Source organism: Penicillium cosmopolitanum (genome assembly GCF_028827165.1).
Source record: "Penicillium cosmopolitanum strain IBT 29677 chromosome Unknown utg000011l:1.0-3548175.0:1.0-3550911.0, whole genome shotgun sequence".
In the NCBI taxonomy this organism is placed as follows: domain Eukaryota; kingdom Fungi; phylum Ascomycota; class Eurotiomycetes; order Eurotiales; family Aspergillaceae; genus Penicillium; species Penicillium cosmopolitanum.
In genome coordinates, this window is record NW_026622681.1 from 1,010,760 (window position 1) to 1,026,495 (window position 15,736).

At 49.4% G+C, this 15,736-nt stretch overlaps 5 protein-coding genes across 5 annotated transcripts; 3 read left to right on the plus strand and 2 right to left on the minus strand.

The window, feature by feature from the left end:
• Nucleotides 1-122: 122 nt before the first annotated feature.
• On the plus strand, nucleotides 123-4,727 carry N7509_011864 (putative SNF2 family helicase/ATPase; the record flags this gene model as incomplete). Its single annotated transcript, XM_056636501.1, has 3 exons — nucleotides 123-767; nucleotides 929-2,997; nucleotides 3,053-4,727. The coding sequence occupies 3 exons, from the start codon at nucleotides 123-125 to the stop codon at nucleotides 4,725-4,727; spliced, it is 4,389 nt and encodes a 1,462-aa protein (XP_056482531.1).
• A 341-nt stretch (nucleotides 4,728-5,068) lies between these two features.
• N7509_011865 (uncharacterized protein) lies at nucleotides 5,069-5,494 on the plus strand (the record flags this gene model as incomplete). The annotated part of the gene is made up of 1 exon (XM_056636502.1): nucleotides 5,069-5,494. The coding sequence occupies one exon, from the start codon at nucleotides 5,069-5,071 to the stop codon at nucleotides 5,492-5,494; it is 426 nt and encodes a 141-aa protein (XP_056482532.1).
• Nucleotides 5,495-6,297: 803 nt separating this feature from the next.
• Nucleotides 6,298-7,771, plus strand: N7509_011866 (fungal specific transcription factor domain-containing protein; the record flags this gene model as incomplete). The annotated part of the gene is given in 4 exon segments (XM_056636503.1): nucleotides 6,298-6,468; nucleotides 6,485-6,763; nucleotides 6,820-7,530; nucleotides 7,586-7,771. The coding sequence occupies 4 exon segments, from the start codon at nucleotides 6,298-6,300 to the stop codon at nucleotides 7,769-7,771; spliced, it is 1,347 nt and encodes a 448-aa protein (XP_056482533.1).
• A 406-nt stretch (nucleotides 7,772-8,177) lies between these two features.
• On the minus strand, nucleotides 8,178-9,852 carry N7509_011867 (uncharacterized protein; the record flags this gene model as incomplete). Its single annotated transcript, XM_056636504.1, has 5 exons — nucleotides 8,178-8,597; nucleotides 8,657-9,048; nucleotides 9,124-9,315; nucleotides 9,382-9,643; nucleotides 9,724-9,852. 5 exons carry the CDS (start codon nucleotides 9,850-9,852, stop codon nucleotides 8,178-8,180), a joined length of 1,395 nt encoding a protein of 464 aa, XP_056482534.1.
• Nucleotides 9,853-12,656: 2,804 nt separating this feature from the next.
• N7509_011868 (DEAD/DEAH box helicase) lies at nucleotides 12,657-15,589 on the minus strand (the record flags this gene model as incomplete). The annotated part of the gene is made up of 3 exons (XM_056636505.1): nucleotides 12,657-14,978; nucleotides 15,040-15,227; nucleotides 15,301-15,589. The coding sequence occupies 3 exons, from the start codon at nucleotides 15,587-15,589 to the stop codon at nucleotides 12,657-12,659; spliced, it is 2,799 nt and encodes a 932-aa protein (XP_056482535.1).
• Between the last annotated feature and the right edge of the window lie 147 nt (nucleotides 15,590-15,736).

The window sequence follows — 15,736 nt, forward strand, 5'->3', positions numbered from 1 at the left end:
AAGCTCAAGACTTACTTCCTTATCTGGGGGCCAGCAACTGGTGAGGTTAACCTTGACCATTTTGTCTTAAGCTAGGAGCTTCTGGCTAACTTCCACTCCAGGCCCCCCCTGAAGATGCAACTATGGAGTTTACGGACTCAGATCCCGTTGATTGGAATATTGAGGAAGTCGTTAAATTCCTCTGTGACTCCGAGTCTCGCCCATGGGCCGAGGGGTCCAACATCCCGTTTCCAAAACCAACTGACCTAGCAGCGGCACTTCATGAAAACTTCATTACTGGAGAGGTCCTGTTAGAGGAAGTTGACAAAATTTCCCTGAAAGATGACCTCGGAGTCAAAGCCTTGGGCCATCGATCCGGCATCATGAAGGCTATTGAGTGGCTGCGAATCCGGTCTGCGAAGTTCCAAGCCAAGACTCGCCAACCTTCATTACACGGAATATTCTCTCCACAGTCTACGTTTTCACCTCAGATCCCCCATTCCAGATCTCCAGGCTCGGATGCTCCTGCTGCTCCTGCTGCTCCTGCTGCTCCTGCCTCGGAAGTCGCCCCTGTCAACTTTTCTGGAGCTGGTGTGCGACCATCGATAACGACGCAAGGGAAACGCAGAATTGCTCCTCAATTGGTGCGTGCATTTGAGAAAAGCGAAACGTCAAATGAGAACCCGCAGTCGCCCCGTGGGCATTTTGACTCGAACAATACCAATACATCCATTTCGGCCCTCAACCATCCAATGACTGAAGCTGCCCCGACGGGGCCGGTTAATACAGTCGAACGCCAGCCATTCTTTTCTCGGCGGGCAGCTTCAAATGGTAATCCGGAACCAGAGATCTCTAAAGAGCCGGACCAGATTCGCGAAAGAGCAACCCCGAGAACGCACACCCCAAAAACTCCAACAGAAGAAGCATTCCTCAATAGTCTACTTGAAAGGTATCCCCGGAAACTGATGACACCGATCTGCTCCCTCTTTATGGTGATTCTGGATCTGAGGGCCAGTTTGACGAGGAAACTTGGGAGGAGATGCAAATCGAGGCCAAGGAATTACGAGAGCATGCAAATAAACCTACTCCCGCTGAAAAGCCTAGTCTTTCTCGCGAGGAATGCATGGCATTAATCGCACAGCACATCGCACAGAAAGAAGACATTTGGAAAGAAAAGCGCCTGCCAAAGGAACTTCCAAAAGCTCCAAAACTATGGAACCGTTCACACATGAATGGGTCACTTGAGCAGGACAGAGGTGATCTCACCAAGAGAATCTATCTCTATCAGAAACGCCTAGAAAAGCTCAAGGGTGGGCTCTTGGAAGTTGACTCGAAAGATCGTGCCTTCTTCTTGCTATCGTGTGCCACTCTTGACAACACCATTGCTGATATCTGCCTGGATAAATGGATACTCCAGATACTGGAGCTTGAGAATTGCCCGCCTCATGTCGAACCGCCACCAAGAGTCCCAAAACCAAAGCCCAAAGAGGAGCCTTTGGATGCCAGAGATGATGAAAGCCTGGCCTCTGAAATGGATACAGACCTTGAAAGTTCTTATGAGGAGTCGGAATCTGATGGGTCTGAATCCGAAGAAGATGAAAGTGATTTCATTGAGATTGATCCCGAGGATGAGACCGTGCAGGATCAAGTGGATAAATCTCACAAGGGACTGCCGTTCACTTTGGACTCTCCTCCCCCTCCGGATGAGCAAGACCCATCGACTGAGCCTGCTCGAAAAAGGCGACGTATCTATGACAATGAAAGTGATGGCGAGATGACCTCTGACACCGGGATATTTTCTGAGGTCTTGCGACGGGGTGACATTGATACTGTTGATTTGACTGAAACCATTTCCATACCGGCCAGTGCCGCTGGCTCAAGGTCAGTCGCAAGTCCTTCAAATCCAGCTCTCCCAGGGACAGTAGAAGGCGCTGCAGATGCCGCAGATTCCGATGAGATGCAAATTGAGACGCCGCCCTTGAATCCCACCCACTCAATTTCTCCGCAGGATGCCGATGTCCCAGAGCTTCCGGTTGACAGCACGCCATCTACCCCAGTGCGAAATGTTAGAGTGAAATTGACGATGCCACGGCCTCCTGAACTTCATTCTCACAATTCGCGCAAAATCTCGCGTGGCGACAATGATTTCCCCCAAGGACTTTCTAGTATCCCTGAAAATATGATGCTTGGAGTGGATGAGGATGATATTGAGCTTTTCGATATCGTGAAATCATTGGACTTTGAAAAAATTGCCGATTCAAAGGACCGCGTCCAATTACTGGCTAAATCGATTCTTGGACTGGGCGCACATGAACCAAAACTAGTTCGGAAGTATCTGGATGAATTCATGCTTTCTCAGCTCATGGATCTGGTTCACGAAGCTCTGACTCACATGCAAAACGACCGAGCAAAGTTTCCTAATCTAGACGAGAATGAGAGTCTAGGTATCATGCGTCTCGCGGTACTGTACCACTCTTGGCTTCACTGTATAGGTCTGAGTCGCATTGGACTTGATAAACAGCAGGTCAAAGACACGATTTCCCAAATCGAGAAAGAAGAAGCCCAATCCATGTTTTCAACGTTTGTTGAAAGATTGAGCAAATTGTTTGCCGCTTACGAATTGTGGGTTTTGCAGAATCCAAGGTATCCTTCTGGCCCTCATAGTTCATCTCTCGCAGCGTTTGTCACGGGGTCCAAATCAAACGTGAAGGCCAAAACCAAAACCAAGTATGCCCCGAGAACCCCAAGCAACATGCAAAGAGAAGCCCAAGTGAGACAAGAGAAACAGGAGGCCATGAGGCAGGAAAGAGAAAAACGAGGCCTCGGTAACAGTGACCCAGACAAACAGGCCGTCAACTTCAAAGAGCCTGCAATCTACTTGCATAGGGAGATCGGAGAGCACGTTAAACCACATCAGCTTGCGGGTATTCAATTCATGTGGCGTGAGTTGATAGAGGCCAAAAAACCCCAGGGTTGTCTCCTTGCCCATGTGATGGGCCTTGGGAAAACAATGCAGGTGTAAGTAATTTGATCGTCTACAGAATATCTCTAGACATAGCTAATTCGTGAACAGGGTATCCCTATTGACCACAATCGCCGATGCAGCGGCGTCAGATGACCCTCAGATCCGTGAACAAGTCCCTGAGAAGTTTCATCGCTCCCAGACTCTGGTTTTATGCCCCTCTGCTGTGGTTCAGAACTGGGCAGAAGAGTTTGCCTTGTGGACCCCGAAAGGACATCATCTCGGCCCGATCTGGGAAATCATGTCTGGAGGCAACATGGAGGCCGAAGAAAGGTTTCATATCATCAAGGCCTGGGATGAAGGGGGCGGTGTTCTGATAATCAGCTACGATCTGTTCCGCATCATCGTACTCAACAAGTCAACCCGACCGACAAACCGCAACAGTCTTTCTGACGAACAACATGAGTTTACGAAGGAGGCTCTCTTGTCTCGGCCGAATATTGTCGTTGCTGATGAAGCCCACAGGCTCAAAAATGAAAAGTCTGCCATCTCACAGGTAACTTCACGCTTCAAGACCTTGAGCCGCATCGCTATGACAGGGTCGCCATTGGCGAACCACCTTTGGGAGTATTACCAAATGGTCGAGTGGGTTGCACCAGGGTATCTTGAAGATGCAGCTTCATTCAAGACAAAGTTTTTGGAACCAATCCAGTCCGGATCTTATATCGACAGTACTCGTGCACAACAGAGGGAGAGTCTCTGTGCCCTCAAGATCCTCAATGGAATTTTGAAACCCAAGGTTCTCCGAGCGGATACTTCAGTCATCTCATCGGATCTACCCCCCAAGACCGAATTTGTTATCCGAATTCCCCTCACAGATCTTCAGGAAGCAGCTTACAACACTTTCGTATCTACTGCTCAGGCGGGGGACGACGTTGACTCCAAATTGTACACTTGGCTTGCCATTTTGCAACTTTGCTGTAACCATCCCCAACCGTTCCTAGAGAAACTTGAAGATCGCTCGAAACAACCCGAGGATACCGAAGGGTCTGTTCTGCCTGAATCAATGAAGGAGACTGGACTCCCAGGAGATTTATTGTCGAAGATAAATGCTCTTTTCGAGTCCATACCACGAATTGAAGACCCCAGTCTATCGCATCGGGCTACTTTACTCAACAAAATCATTGACCAGTCCACCAAAATCGGAGACAAGGTTCTGATCTTCACCCAAAGTCTCCCGACCATGAACTTCATTAACCTTATGTTAACTGAACGTCGCTTGAAATTTCAACGAATTTATGGCAACACTACTGCGGTTGAACGCCAAGCTGTCACCAAAAAGTTCAACTCTGATTCTGATCAGCAGATTCTCTTAATCTCCACCAAGGCTGGCGGAGTGGGCCTCAACATGTTTGGAGCTAATCGCGTCGTCATTTTCGACTTTTTGTTCAACCCTATGTGGGAAGAACAGGCTGTTGGACGAGCTTACCGACTCGGGCAGACCAAGACAGTCTTCGTTTATCGATTTGTGGCCGGCGGAACATTTGAGGAAAACATTTTCAACAAAGCAGTTTTCAAAAGACAGCTCGCAGTCCGCGTGGTGGATAAGAAAAATGTTGTACGCCAAAGCTCTAAAAACTCACCGATTCTTCTGCATCCAGTGAAGCCGGTGAAGAAAAGTGATCATACTGAGATTAAAGGGAAAGACAAAGTTCTTGATGAGATTCTTGCAGGGCCGTATGGAGATATCATTCTGGATGTCTCCGTATCCGCACATCCAAGATAACGAAAATGATCGTCTCACCGAGGAAGAAAATCTTCGTGTGGACAATGAGCTCAAAATGGAGCGCCTGAAACGTTCCAACCCACAAGCCTTTGAAGCAGAAAAAAAAGCGAAGACACGATGCCCAAACGGCCCGTGATTTGGCTGATGAACAGGATCTCTACAAGCAGCGCCAGACTAATTTTGTGGCGGCGATACGAAACACGGGCTCGCTCGATGCAATGTCGTCTACTAATAGAATGCCTGGAGTGCAAACCGGCCTGGCGTCACGTCCATTCATTCCCCACTCGCCTCACTCATTGCCCCCGGGAGTGCAGTATCATCCCGGAGCCGGTCAATCCATTATGGGCGTGACGTCGAACTCATCACCCGCAATGACTCCTTCGTATCACGGGCAGTCCAATCCGAGCTTTGCACAGCCCCCGTACACCCCAAGTTCTACATCTTCCACGAACTATCCTGGATTTCCACAAATGCCAACAAATTACACGCCAAGCATGAACCCTCTGCAGCAGACAAGCCATCTGCAGAAACAGCAAGCCCGGGAATCGGATCGTCTGAATTCGAATCGCCCGGCACCTCCTTCGGGGACTCAGTTCCCTACAACTGACGGGACTGCGGACTTGGTTGAAATTATCGACTTGTCTACTCCTCGCGGAACAGCATCCCCCGTTGCCCAACCCGCTGATGAAGGGGATGCGGTAATGTGCACGAGTGAGGACGAAGAGTATGAACCCCCACCAGCAAACCTCTCGGTATTGGGTCAGTGACGTGCTCCACGGTCCGCTACCAGTTTTGTCTTCTTATTACGATTGCCCTGTACACCATGATTACCTCGCAGAAGCCTGCAAAGAGTTTTATTTGTTTTAATTGTCGTGTACATTATGATACCCACGCCATCGATACCCCCATTGCGTTTTGGTTGGTTGTCCAACCCCTGCGATCGGCGCGCAATGATTTATTCCTAGCATTCTTAGTTGAATACAGATCGTCTAGAATTATGACTATTGAAAGCATGGCATATGTAGTATCCCAGAACCCTAGAATAGGCCCGGGTAGGTCCCCGCGGACTCTCGGTGGAGCTAAGTTTACCCTACCTTAAGGTTGCAGACACCCTGCTTATCTTCCCCGCAAATTCGCTTATCTTTCTCTGCCTCGCCCAACCCCAGCAAATTGAACAAGTTGGAATCTCTCAATTTCACATCCCGCCAACATGCAAAATGGCCGCAATTTCTAGGGCTCGTACCGGATGCTGGACCTGCCGTTCGCGCAGGATAAAATGTGACGGTTGGCATCTCCACATTAGCCTGTTGAACCAATTTCCTCACTAAAATCACAATCTCCAGAAACACACCCCGTCTGCCGTCGCTGTGTGCTCAAAAATAGCCCCTGTGGATACGGAATACGCCTGACCTGGCACGAAGAGTCGCTGGCTCGTGGTGTCTGTCATGGGCGGGCGGGGGTATGGTCGAAGCGTAATGACCCTGATCGAGAAAGCGAAAAGAACAGTACGAGGCAGGGGGTGGTCTTGAAGGATGGAGATACACGACTGTTAAAACGAGGCAAAAATTGCATGCGGATATGGCATTTTCTGAATACCACCACTAAGGACCTCGAGTTTCATTTCGATGGCGACTGGACGAAAAGCAGCAGCACAGAACAAAATTCACGACATGAACCGCTAGGACTATCACTGAGGCACGATCCCCTGCCATGGAAGATCGAAATTCGACCCTGTTCTCATGTCATATTTCGAGCAGACTATTTGCAGCAGCTCTACACTGGTGGATAATGCTCTCTATAATCCATATCGCTACCTAATTCTTCCCATGGCTCTCGAGTCTCAAGCTCTCTACCACGCGACTCTCGCCATTGCCGCCAATACGCTGAAACTATCCGATCCAAGATACAGACTCCCTGCATTGGAGCATCATCATCGCGCTTTAAGCCATCTGCGAAATCTTCTGTCGCAAGATTCATGGGCGGAGAAAGAACTGGATGAAATGCTCGGACTCGTTCTGATGCTATGTTGGTTCGATGTAGGATCAGATTCCTTCATGCCGAATATTCCAATCGTTTACTGACACAGCTTCAGATCTCAGATAGCAGCCGGCCATCATGGGTCACACATTTAAACGGGTTCCAGGATCTGAGCAGAACACGACAAAGGCGTCCTGGCCGCTCACCTCACAGCCAAGATCTGGCGAGCTTCTTCGATCGCTATTTTGCTTTTCACCTTGTTCTTGCGCGGACGTCCTTTCGAATCAACGACTTACCATGTCAATCACCGCTTCTTCCAGACAGCTTACTTGAAAACTCCGACACGATTGACCCATACATGGGATTCAGTCATTCACTTCTCCTCTTGATCAATCAAGTTGCTGAACTAGCATGGAACCAGGCCGACAACCAAAAATGTACCCACAACACAGCAGCGTCGAGACTAAGAAAAAGCCTCGAAGGACTTGATCAAATCCTACCATCACAGTGCGATGATCCAAACACAGAGTGCGCTGCAATCGCCGAAGCAAATAGATTGGGAGCTCTCCTTCTTCTCCAAGAAATCTCTTCTTCAAAATCGGCCTCGACAAACAATCTACGTCAACAGCCAACCGGCACACAAGAGAAGACTCACTATGTCAAGTTAATTCTGAATCTGATGCTAGAGAAAAAGGCAAACATGATGCGGACCGCTGTATTGCCACTATGGCCCCTCTTCTTAGCAGGATGCTGTGCTTCCGGAGAAGAGGAAAGGATCACAGTAATGCAATTTTTTGATGAGGTAGAAGGCATTCATCGCTTTGGAGTATGTATCTCCAGAATTATACCCGTTCCCGAAAGAAAATGACTGATTATTTTAGAATGTCGCGCCTGCCATGGAAGTCATTGAAATGGTCTGGAGACAGCAGGATCTGTCTGTACAAGACGAAAGGAAGCGACAAAGGAGTGTAATTGCGAATGAGGGACACAAGGAGACGCAGAAATTTCGGTTTCCATGGGAGCACGCAATGCTAATGTTAGGAAATTGGAAGCTAAGCTTAACCTGACTGGTTTTGGCTCTAGCTATTCCAGTTTACTCTATCTTAATTCATGTATTTATTTGAGCTACGACAATGACTCGATTTGTTACATGATAGTGCCCAGGTACCTTTCTAATACCGTTACGGCTCAGCGGTGAAGTCCTTCATTTAAACCAAAGAGTAGCCTCTATAATCATAGAATTCTCAGGCAAATTAACGATCCAGGTAATAATGGGAAAGATGCCCGGATCGAAGTCATGTAGTTAGGCACATAGCTAGGCGACTACATGCATGTTGAGATAACCTTAGCCTTGCTTCGTCTTCTTCTATTCTCTAGCTTTGTTACTATCATATTCGCTAGTACTACGCGTTCCTTCTCATCGAACAGTTCTTGAAAAAGTAATAAATCGTACATTCATATCTAATATAGCATCTAGCTACTAGAGTTATCGGCACAAGACCAGGCGGCCGAGCCACCGGTCTCATTGTAGCTCTTAATAATACTAACAACCGATCCGTAGGTACCTCCAATCATCAAGAAGGTTCCGGCGACGATGACAAAGGCGCACCAGGCGACCATGGCATACCACCGGGCTGATCTGTGAGCATTGCCCTTGCTCCAGTTGTCATACAGCCACATGCCGGCCATTGGCTGGAAGCACATGGGAGTTCCAAGCAAGGCGCCAACAAGGGAGACAAGGTCGCTGAAGACAGGGATGGCACTCGCAATGATGTAGGCGATCAGGCCGACGCCGAAAGTACACGAGAGCCAGACGACCCAGTGGGTTAGGGTGTTGGATGTGAGGTGGCGGGAACCTTGGAGGATACGGACGAAGATGTATTTACCCGTGATCTGGGAGATGATTAGTTTATGGCGAAAGGTAAGGGGGTCAAAGAGGAAGGTAGACTCACGTGGATGAAAAGTAGGGTACTGGCCAGCAGACCAGGAAGAGCAAATCCATAGCTAACCTTCTTCACCAGGGGACCGGCAGAGCCAAGGGCGGGAGAGGAGACGTATGATCCGCAGTAATAGTAGATAACGATTCCAATAGCAAGGTAGAAGACAGTCACGACGGATTGACAGAGAATCAAGGCTTTGTTGAAATGCTGAGGCTCGCGCATCTCCGATGCAAGGGAGAAGAAAGCCGGGGTGCCGGCATAAGCGAAGACGATGGTTGATACGGCGGTGATGGCATCAGTGAAGGAAGGGCTGGCGACAATCTTGTAGTCGGGAACCCAAACGGCATCTTTAGGCGCGGCAGCTGGGCGATCTTGAAGGCCCACGGCGACAGTAACGATCATAACTGGAGAGATATCATGTTAGATATCATGTTTGATATATTGAAATCGGCAGGGAGAAGGATAAGGGAAGAGCTTACTCGACGTGAGAATACAAATCAGACCTAGCCAGGCGATCCACGAGATGCGCCCGAGAGTCTGAATGCTTCCCAGGATAAAACACACGATAAAGGCGATGACCACATAGACGGCGGTACAGACGGCGTGGGAGGAGATGGCGTTGAGACTGATGGAGATGCCCAGCATTCCCGAACCAGCGACGAAGATCCACCCTGTATCAAATAACCAAAATTAGGAAACTTTTCCCGACCGAAATAGGCATCGAATCCCACACTTACAGAGACAAAAGGCAGTTCCCAGAACAATTCGCCCGGCCTTGCCAAATAGCAACTCTCCCACATCGTCAATACCGTAGACTTCACGGTGTCGTAGTTTGAAGGTACCGATAATGAAATCGGACCATGTTGTGATTCCGGCAATAAGACAGAGAACAATCACACCGGGTATGACTCCTAAGGAGTTGAAGGCGACGGGGATAGAGAGAACACCCAGTCCAATTTGGGTTTTCATCATGAGGACCGCGGTACCCAACCATCCGACCTATTGCGATTCAGAAATAGCGTTAGCCACTGATGATAAAAAAGGCGAAATAAATAGGAGAAAAATCAGCCATGACTTACATTTCGGTAGTTGGGACCTTCGCCAGTGATTTCACCGAAGACAGCATCGTGAGCGCCTTCTTGGACCTCGCCGAATTGGGAGGGAACCGGCTCTAGAGGCTCATCGATATTTTTCTTTTCGTCTAACATGATTGCCAAGGCATATGATTTATAGAGGAGAAAAGAAGAGCGAAGAGAGGAAAAAAAAGACAAAAAGCACTAGGATTGAATAGGATAGATTGAAGAGAAGGTCTGAACGAGAAAAAAAAGAGGATTGGGGGAGGGTTGGAGTAACATATTTCAATGATTCTCAGGTTCCATAAACTTGCCTTGCATAAGGGGACTAGTCCTAGTTAGGGACAGTCAAGGACTGTGGGGGGGGTCAGTCCATGGTTTCAATGTGCAGGATGGCCAAAATGGGGGAAAGTCAAGGGAGATCCAATAAGACGGTTGGTTTCACCGGGAAGGGAGCCGGTTGTAGTTAATTGGTTATCTGAGTATCTGAGTACTTTAGGGTTAGTGTTATCTTGGTACCCTCCTAATAAGGGTTTCCTAGGGTATCCTAGGGTATCTGCCCAGATAAGCCCAGCCTTTTACAAAGTCAGTCTTATCTCTGACTGATTGGGGCTGATGGCTGACAATGTTTTGCATACACTTTGTGCCTCTTTTGCTTGTTTTTTCTCCTCCCTCCCTCTCTCTCTTTTTACTTCCTTTTTTTCTCTTTTCTTTTCACTCCTTCTCTCTGTCCCTCTCTCGAATTCTCGTGTTACTGTGGGTCAACCTCCCCCAGATTTCCCCGATTTTGCCTCCCCGCATTTCCAGCCAACGGACCGTCCAGCCAACCCACTTTTTTGAGTGTGGGGAACCATCCATTCTTACGTCGCCCCCTAAAATCCCTCAATCACCTCGGGCCATTCCACCCTGATGTGCAACACCATTATGTGAGGCCATCATCCTTTAGGAAGGTGGCCTCCACTTTATTACGGAGTACCACCACAACTTGCCATCATTAGCCTGTTGAGTCCACTCCGGTGCGCCCGCCCCCCAAGTCCCAAGTCCTTCGATAGGCATCACTTTCCCACCGCTGAAGGTTACCCTTTCCGCCGTATGCCACGGCCCGTCTGACAGGGGGCAACGGACAACGGAAGTGAGGCTTTTTGGTCGGCTACTTGATACGGCTCGGAATATATGACGCCATGTTAACATGACTGAATCTCAATGGTCATTTCTTTCCGACGGCAGGTGATGCACATCCCAAAGAACGCAAATGACACGGTTGCCGTTGCCCCGACCCAAGCGAGATGCTCAGACGTTTGTTGTGATGCCCAATGCACTCCACTGAGCGACAAGCCACGGCCAAACCGATCGTGAGACACCATCCGGATTTCCTCCTTCCGCCTAGAAATTCCGCCCCTCTTCCCCCCCGATGTCGTCAAGGGGACGCTTGAAAAATGCGGACACCGGCCGATGTAGCACAATCGTGCCGTCTTCCCCCATCTCGTGCATGACGTTCCTGATGCACATCACATCAGACGGTCCACACGTGCAAGGTGGACCAACCCACCATAATGTATCTGTAGTTTATAACTACTTTACCTCGTACCTACAACCTTGATGTGCGGAGATCCGGCCAGACACTTATCCGCTGAACCCCATCCCCAGTGCGGCTGGAAAAAATCGGGGTACAACGCCTCGCGGGAGTTAAATTCGCACGCCTCTTCAGATCCTCTTGGTGGCGCGTCACGCCACAAATCTGATTCGTCTCGGCGCATGTTTGACTCGGCGTCATCGATTAATTGGCCAATCCCCACCCCTTTGCCCCCTACCGCCTCGCCTCCTTCACTAAACCTTTCAGGGGTCGTTAGTCACTGAGTCAGATGGTCCTTACCTGATCCATGTTTGCCCAGCCTCTCGGCGTGGGGAGTGAGTAAACGTAAACTTTACCGGCCATCCCGGTCGGAATCGACTGAGTGAGTTGTCGTTGGCTCGTTGGAGTCCGAGTATATTCTAAGTTCATCTTAGAGTGTGAGATCTTCCCGAACCCTTCTTCTCGTCCAACTCTTTTAATAAATACCCCCTGCTCCGGGAAGGGAGCCGGTCCGTCCTGGTGGCCTGGTTTCTGGACCGGGCTGGCCCATTCGGTGATCCTATGGGCTCATCTTCCTTTGCCTCGTTTCGTCCCCCCTCCCTTGTACATAGTCTCTTTAGTCGTCTCTTTATAAACAGGCGGACCGTGCCGGGTAGGATCATGCCAACGGTCCGTGTGGCCGGCCTTGTTTCTAGGCTTTCGAGAAAGGCAGGCCAAAAAAGAGTATGAACGCCACTGAACCCTAACGGAGAAGCCTTCCTATTTTCATAAGTATATACTGTCAAGAGAAGATAGGAAGGCGAAATGGAATCAGTCGATTTCTCGATTTCCGAATCTCTTTTTTGTTGAGTGATACGCAAGTGTTTTGAGTTTCTGGGCGAGGTTGCCCCGTTTCGGCCAGTTTGCCCTTCGCCCCCCTATTTGGACCGTCCATAGTGGATTCCGTTGATAATCGTCTCGTATTATGATTAGAAGACTGACCGTACTCCGTAAAGGGTGTTATCTCTTTTTTGATGCACTGGGCCTAAGACCTGTAGCCCATCCATGCAACTTGGGGGCAGGATAGATGCTCGAGGCCAAATTTCCTTGGTTTCAAGTTTATCTCCAACCTTAGAATCAAGAGCATGCTAGTATATTGCAGACCGGCAGTATAACACCCATTCAAAGCAAAATTCTTTAGATTATTTTCGTGACTTGTGAGTCTAAGAATACACAGAAAGAAAATCCCGAAATCGCCCTACCCTACCCTAACCTAAGAATCGAAATGCAGAAGATTGGGTATCAGAAACACTCCACGCCGACATAATTGCCACCAGAAGCCCCTAGTCACCGCCGATAGAGCCCCTCGAACGCCCTCTCAATATGATCATACCAGCAAGTTCTCCAGGTCAGCCACACGTGTAGCTCTATCCTCGGCCTTCTTCTTGCCAGTTTCGCGGAAAGCGGCCGACATCAAGGCACGCTTACGCTCCTGTACCTGTATCACACGTTCTTCGACACTGTCCTCCATCACCAGTCGCCACACCGTAGTCTCTCGCTTTTGTCCAAGGCGGTAGACTCGGTCAACTGCCTGGTCTTCGATTGCCGGGGCCCACCAGCTGTCGCATAGAATGGCTTGATTCGCAGCAACGAGGTTGAGACCGACACTGCACACATTGAGACTTGCGAGAAGAACGACACATGAGGGATCGTTGGAGAACACATTAATGGAGTTGTCTCGCTTGATGGAAGGCATGCTGCCATCGATGCGGACGAATCTGATTCCACGCTGCTCCAGTTGAGGTTCGATGAGATTGAGGAAAGAAGTCCATTGGCTGAAGACCACCGTTTTCGTACCCGGTGCCTGTCCCTTTGCAGTCAACACTTTGATAAGCGCTTCAATCTTACTGCTTGGTTGATTGGGATCTGCAACGGCGTTTGAGGAATCTTCGCCTAGCTCAACGGCGGGAGATACCAAGATTGTATTGTCTTTGAGGTCGGCTCGGCACAGTGGACACTTGTGCTGGCGCTCGATGACTTGTTCAATGCAGCCACGGCAGAACGAGTGAGCACATGCAGTTATAACGGGCTCCTCCAGGTTGTCCAAGCAGATGGCGCACACTTCTTGGCTTTCGATTTGAAGCTGAAGCATATCGCGTAAGGCCGCAATGTTCTCATCTGTAAGAGGCACGACCTTATTTTCCTCTAGGGTGTTCATAAGGGCATCGATTCGATCTTTGCAGAGGGTCCAGTGATTACAAACCTGGCGAAGACGTAGAAGCACCTCCAGAAGGTGCGAATAGGTGCCTTGCTTGTCCTTGAATTCCACCAGTGCGCCCTTGGCTTCTTCTTGTAAAGCGCCATATTTTTCCTGCTCGTGGGAATGGAATTTGACTCGAAGGATCCGAGATGTCATCTCCGGGAGGCGAATATCCACAAACTTCATGGTCTTGGTACGACGAAGACAGACCGTCGCCATCAGGGCCTCGAGAAGCAGACGTGCCTCGGGCATGCCGCTCATTAGGGGGCGGATCAAAACACTGTTGAACACGCTGAAATCGTCCAGTCCACCAGATAGCTTCAAAAAGCGGATCTGCGAGTAAAGATCCTTCAGAGTGTTGATGATCGGTGTTCCAGTCAAAGTCCAACGAGAGTCCACACGCAGGCCGCATGCTGCAAGCGATGCCTTGCTTCGTGGGTTGCGGATCGTGTGGCCTTCGTCGAGAACCACGCGGCGCCAGTGAAGAGAAAAGATACCTTTAGCAGGTGGCTTTTTGGCATCCGCTTTGAATTCCACGGAGAGTGCACCGTAGCTTGTGATCACAACATCGTAGTTCGCCAGGTTCCCAGCTTCCTTTTTGCCAGTACCATGATAAATCAAAACACTTGGCGCATTCTCACTTCGGGTGTGGTCGTGAATCTGGTTCCTCCAGTTGCTCATCACACCGACAGGAGCTATGATCAGAGTTGTCTTACTAGACTTGGGGTTTAGTGGTTTCGGGTTGGCTAGAATAAGCGAGATAATCTGGATTGTCTTGCCGAGACCCATGTCATCGGCTAGAATACCACCACTGGCCAGCGGTGGCGCCGTGGTGGTCGAAAAGTTGGTCGCGATGTTGGTGAAGTTGTTCGCATCACGCTTCCATAGCTGTACAATAGCATCCGATCCAGGAGCTGGCAAGGTAGGCGATTCTTGGTTGACCATCCATGCCAATCCTTGTCGTTGATATGGAAGCAATGTCGTATAGAGCGCTTCTGGTGATTCTACCATTGGCATCTTAGCCAGGTCAAGTTCCTTCTGGCCAAATGTTTCCACAACCTGGCCGATCTCTCTTGGATTGAAGAACTTGCTCTGGCTGAACAGTTCCTCGAGGCTTTCTTCGCCTTCACCGAGTCCTCTCGGAGTTGATAGATTGGCAAATTGCGAGTCTTCGTTGGCCTGCCAGCCTTGTGCAGCTTTACTGAGAGCCATGGCACGAGCTTTCTTCGCTTCCTCTTTCCGTTCTTTTTCTTGTTGCTTCTCTCGTTTCTTCTTTTCGCGCTCTGCGAGGTCAGTTCCGCGAGGTATCAGATTATCCAGATTCAATTGTCTTTTCAAGTCCGGTGCCACGGTCGGGTCACGGGGGCCGTAGATCTTCAAATTCATCGGACAGGTGTAAGCGCCGATGGTACCGGTAAGCACGGCCTCCACAACAATCTTCTTGGGGTCCTATATCCTTGTGAATAAATAAATTGATTTCTGTTGTCTGTCATTGTTGCGTTCAGCTTACCATATACTTTGCAAGCTTTTCAGCCACCGCTCGTCCGATATGGCCGATCTGAGCACCCATGACATTATCGACACGGATGGCATTGCGGTCATAGGGGTTTGCAGGTTCTCGATTCAAGACAACATGCTCACCCTTAGTAGCATGTCCTCGGTAGAAGCGCACACCCACAATTGAAGTGGGACAAATACCTATCCGGATACTTTAGTTCTGTTCCAGTGATTCCAATGCGGAATAATAGGGGGTAGTTGGGCCCTGACATACCATAAATCTCAAAGTTGGATGTAGCTGTATCATCTTGGCTGCCTTGCACGATTTCTTCGGCGGCAGCATCCTCTTCGTCGGCACCGGCAACCTGTGTCAGGGGGATATAGTCCGCGGTCAGGTCGATATAGTCCGCGGGCGGATCAACCTTCTGGTCTGTGCTAGAATCAGATGGTTTTGAGGGTGAATTGTTCCGGCTAGTTTTAGACACGCGATTTGAGCCTTCTTCAAGCCCAGCCACGGTCAATCCAGCCGCATCGGCATTGCGTTTGCTAGTTCGCCGGGGCATGATCCACGTATTTTACCCCACGCGGTGAGAAATCTTGTCCGATAATGATCTCAAGAGTCAAGCCGAAGCTCAAGTGAAGGTGAAGAGTAAAAATTGATAACTAAAGATCAATCCGGGCAATTGAATAATTCCAGAGAATGAACATTG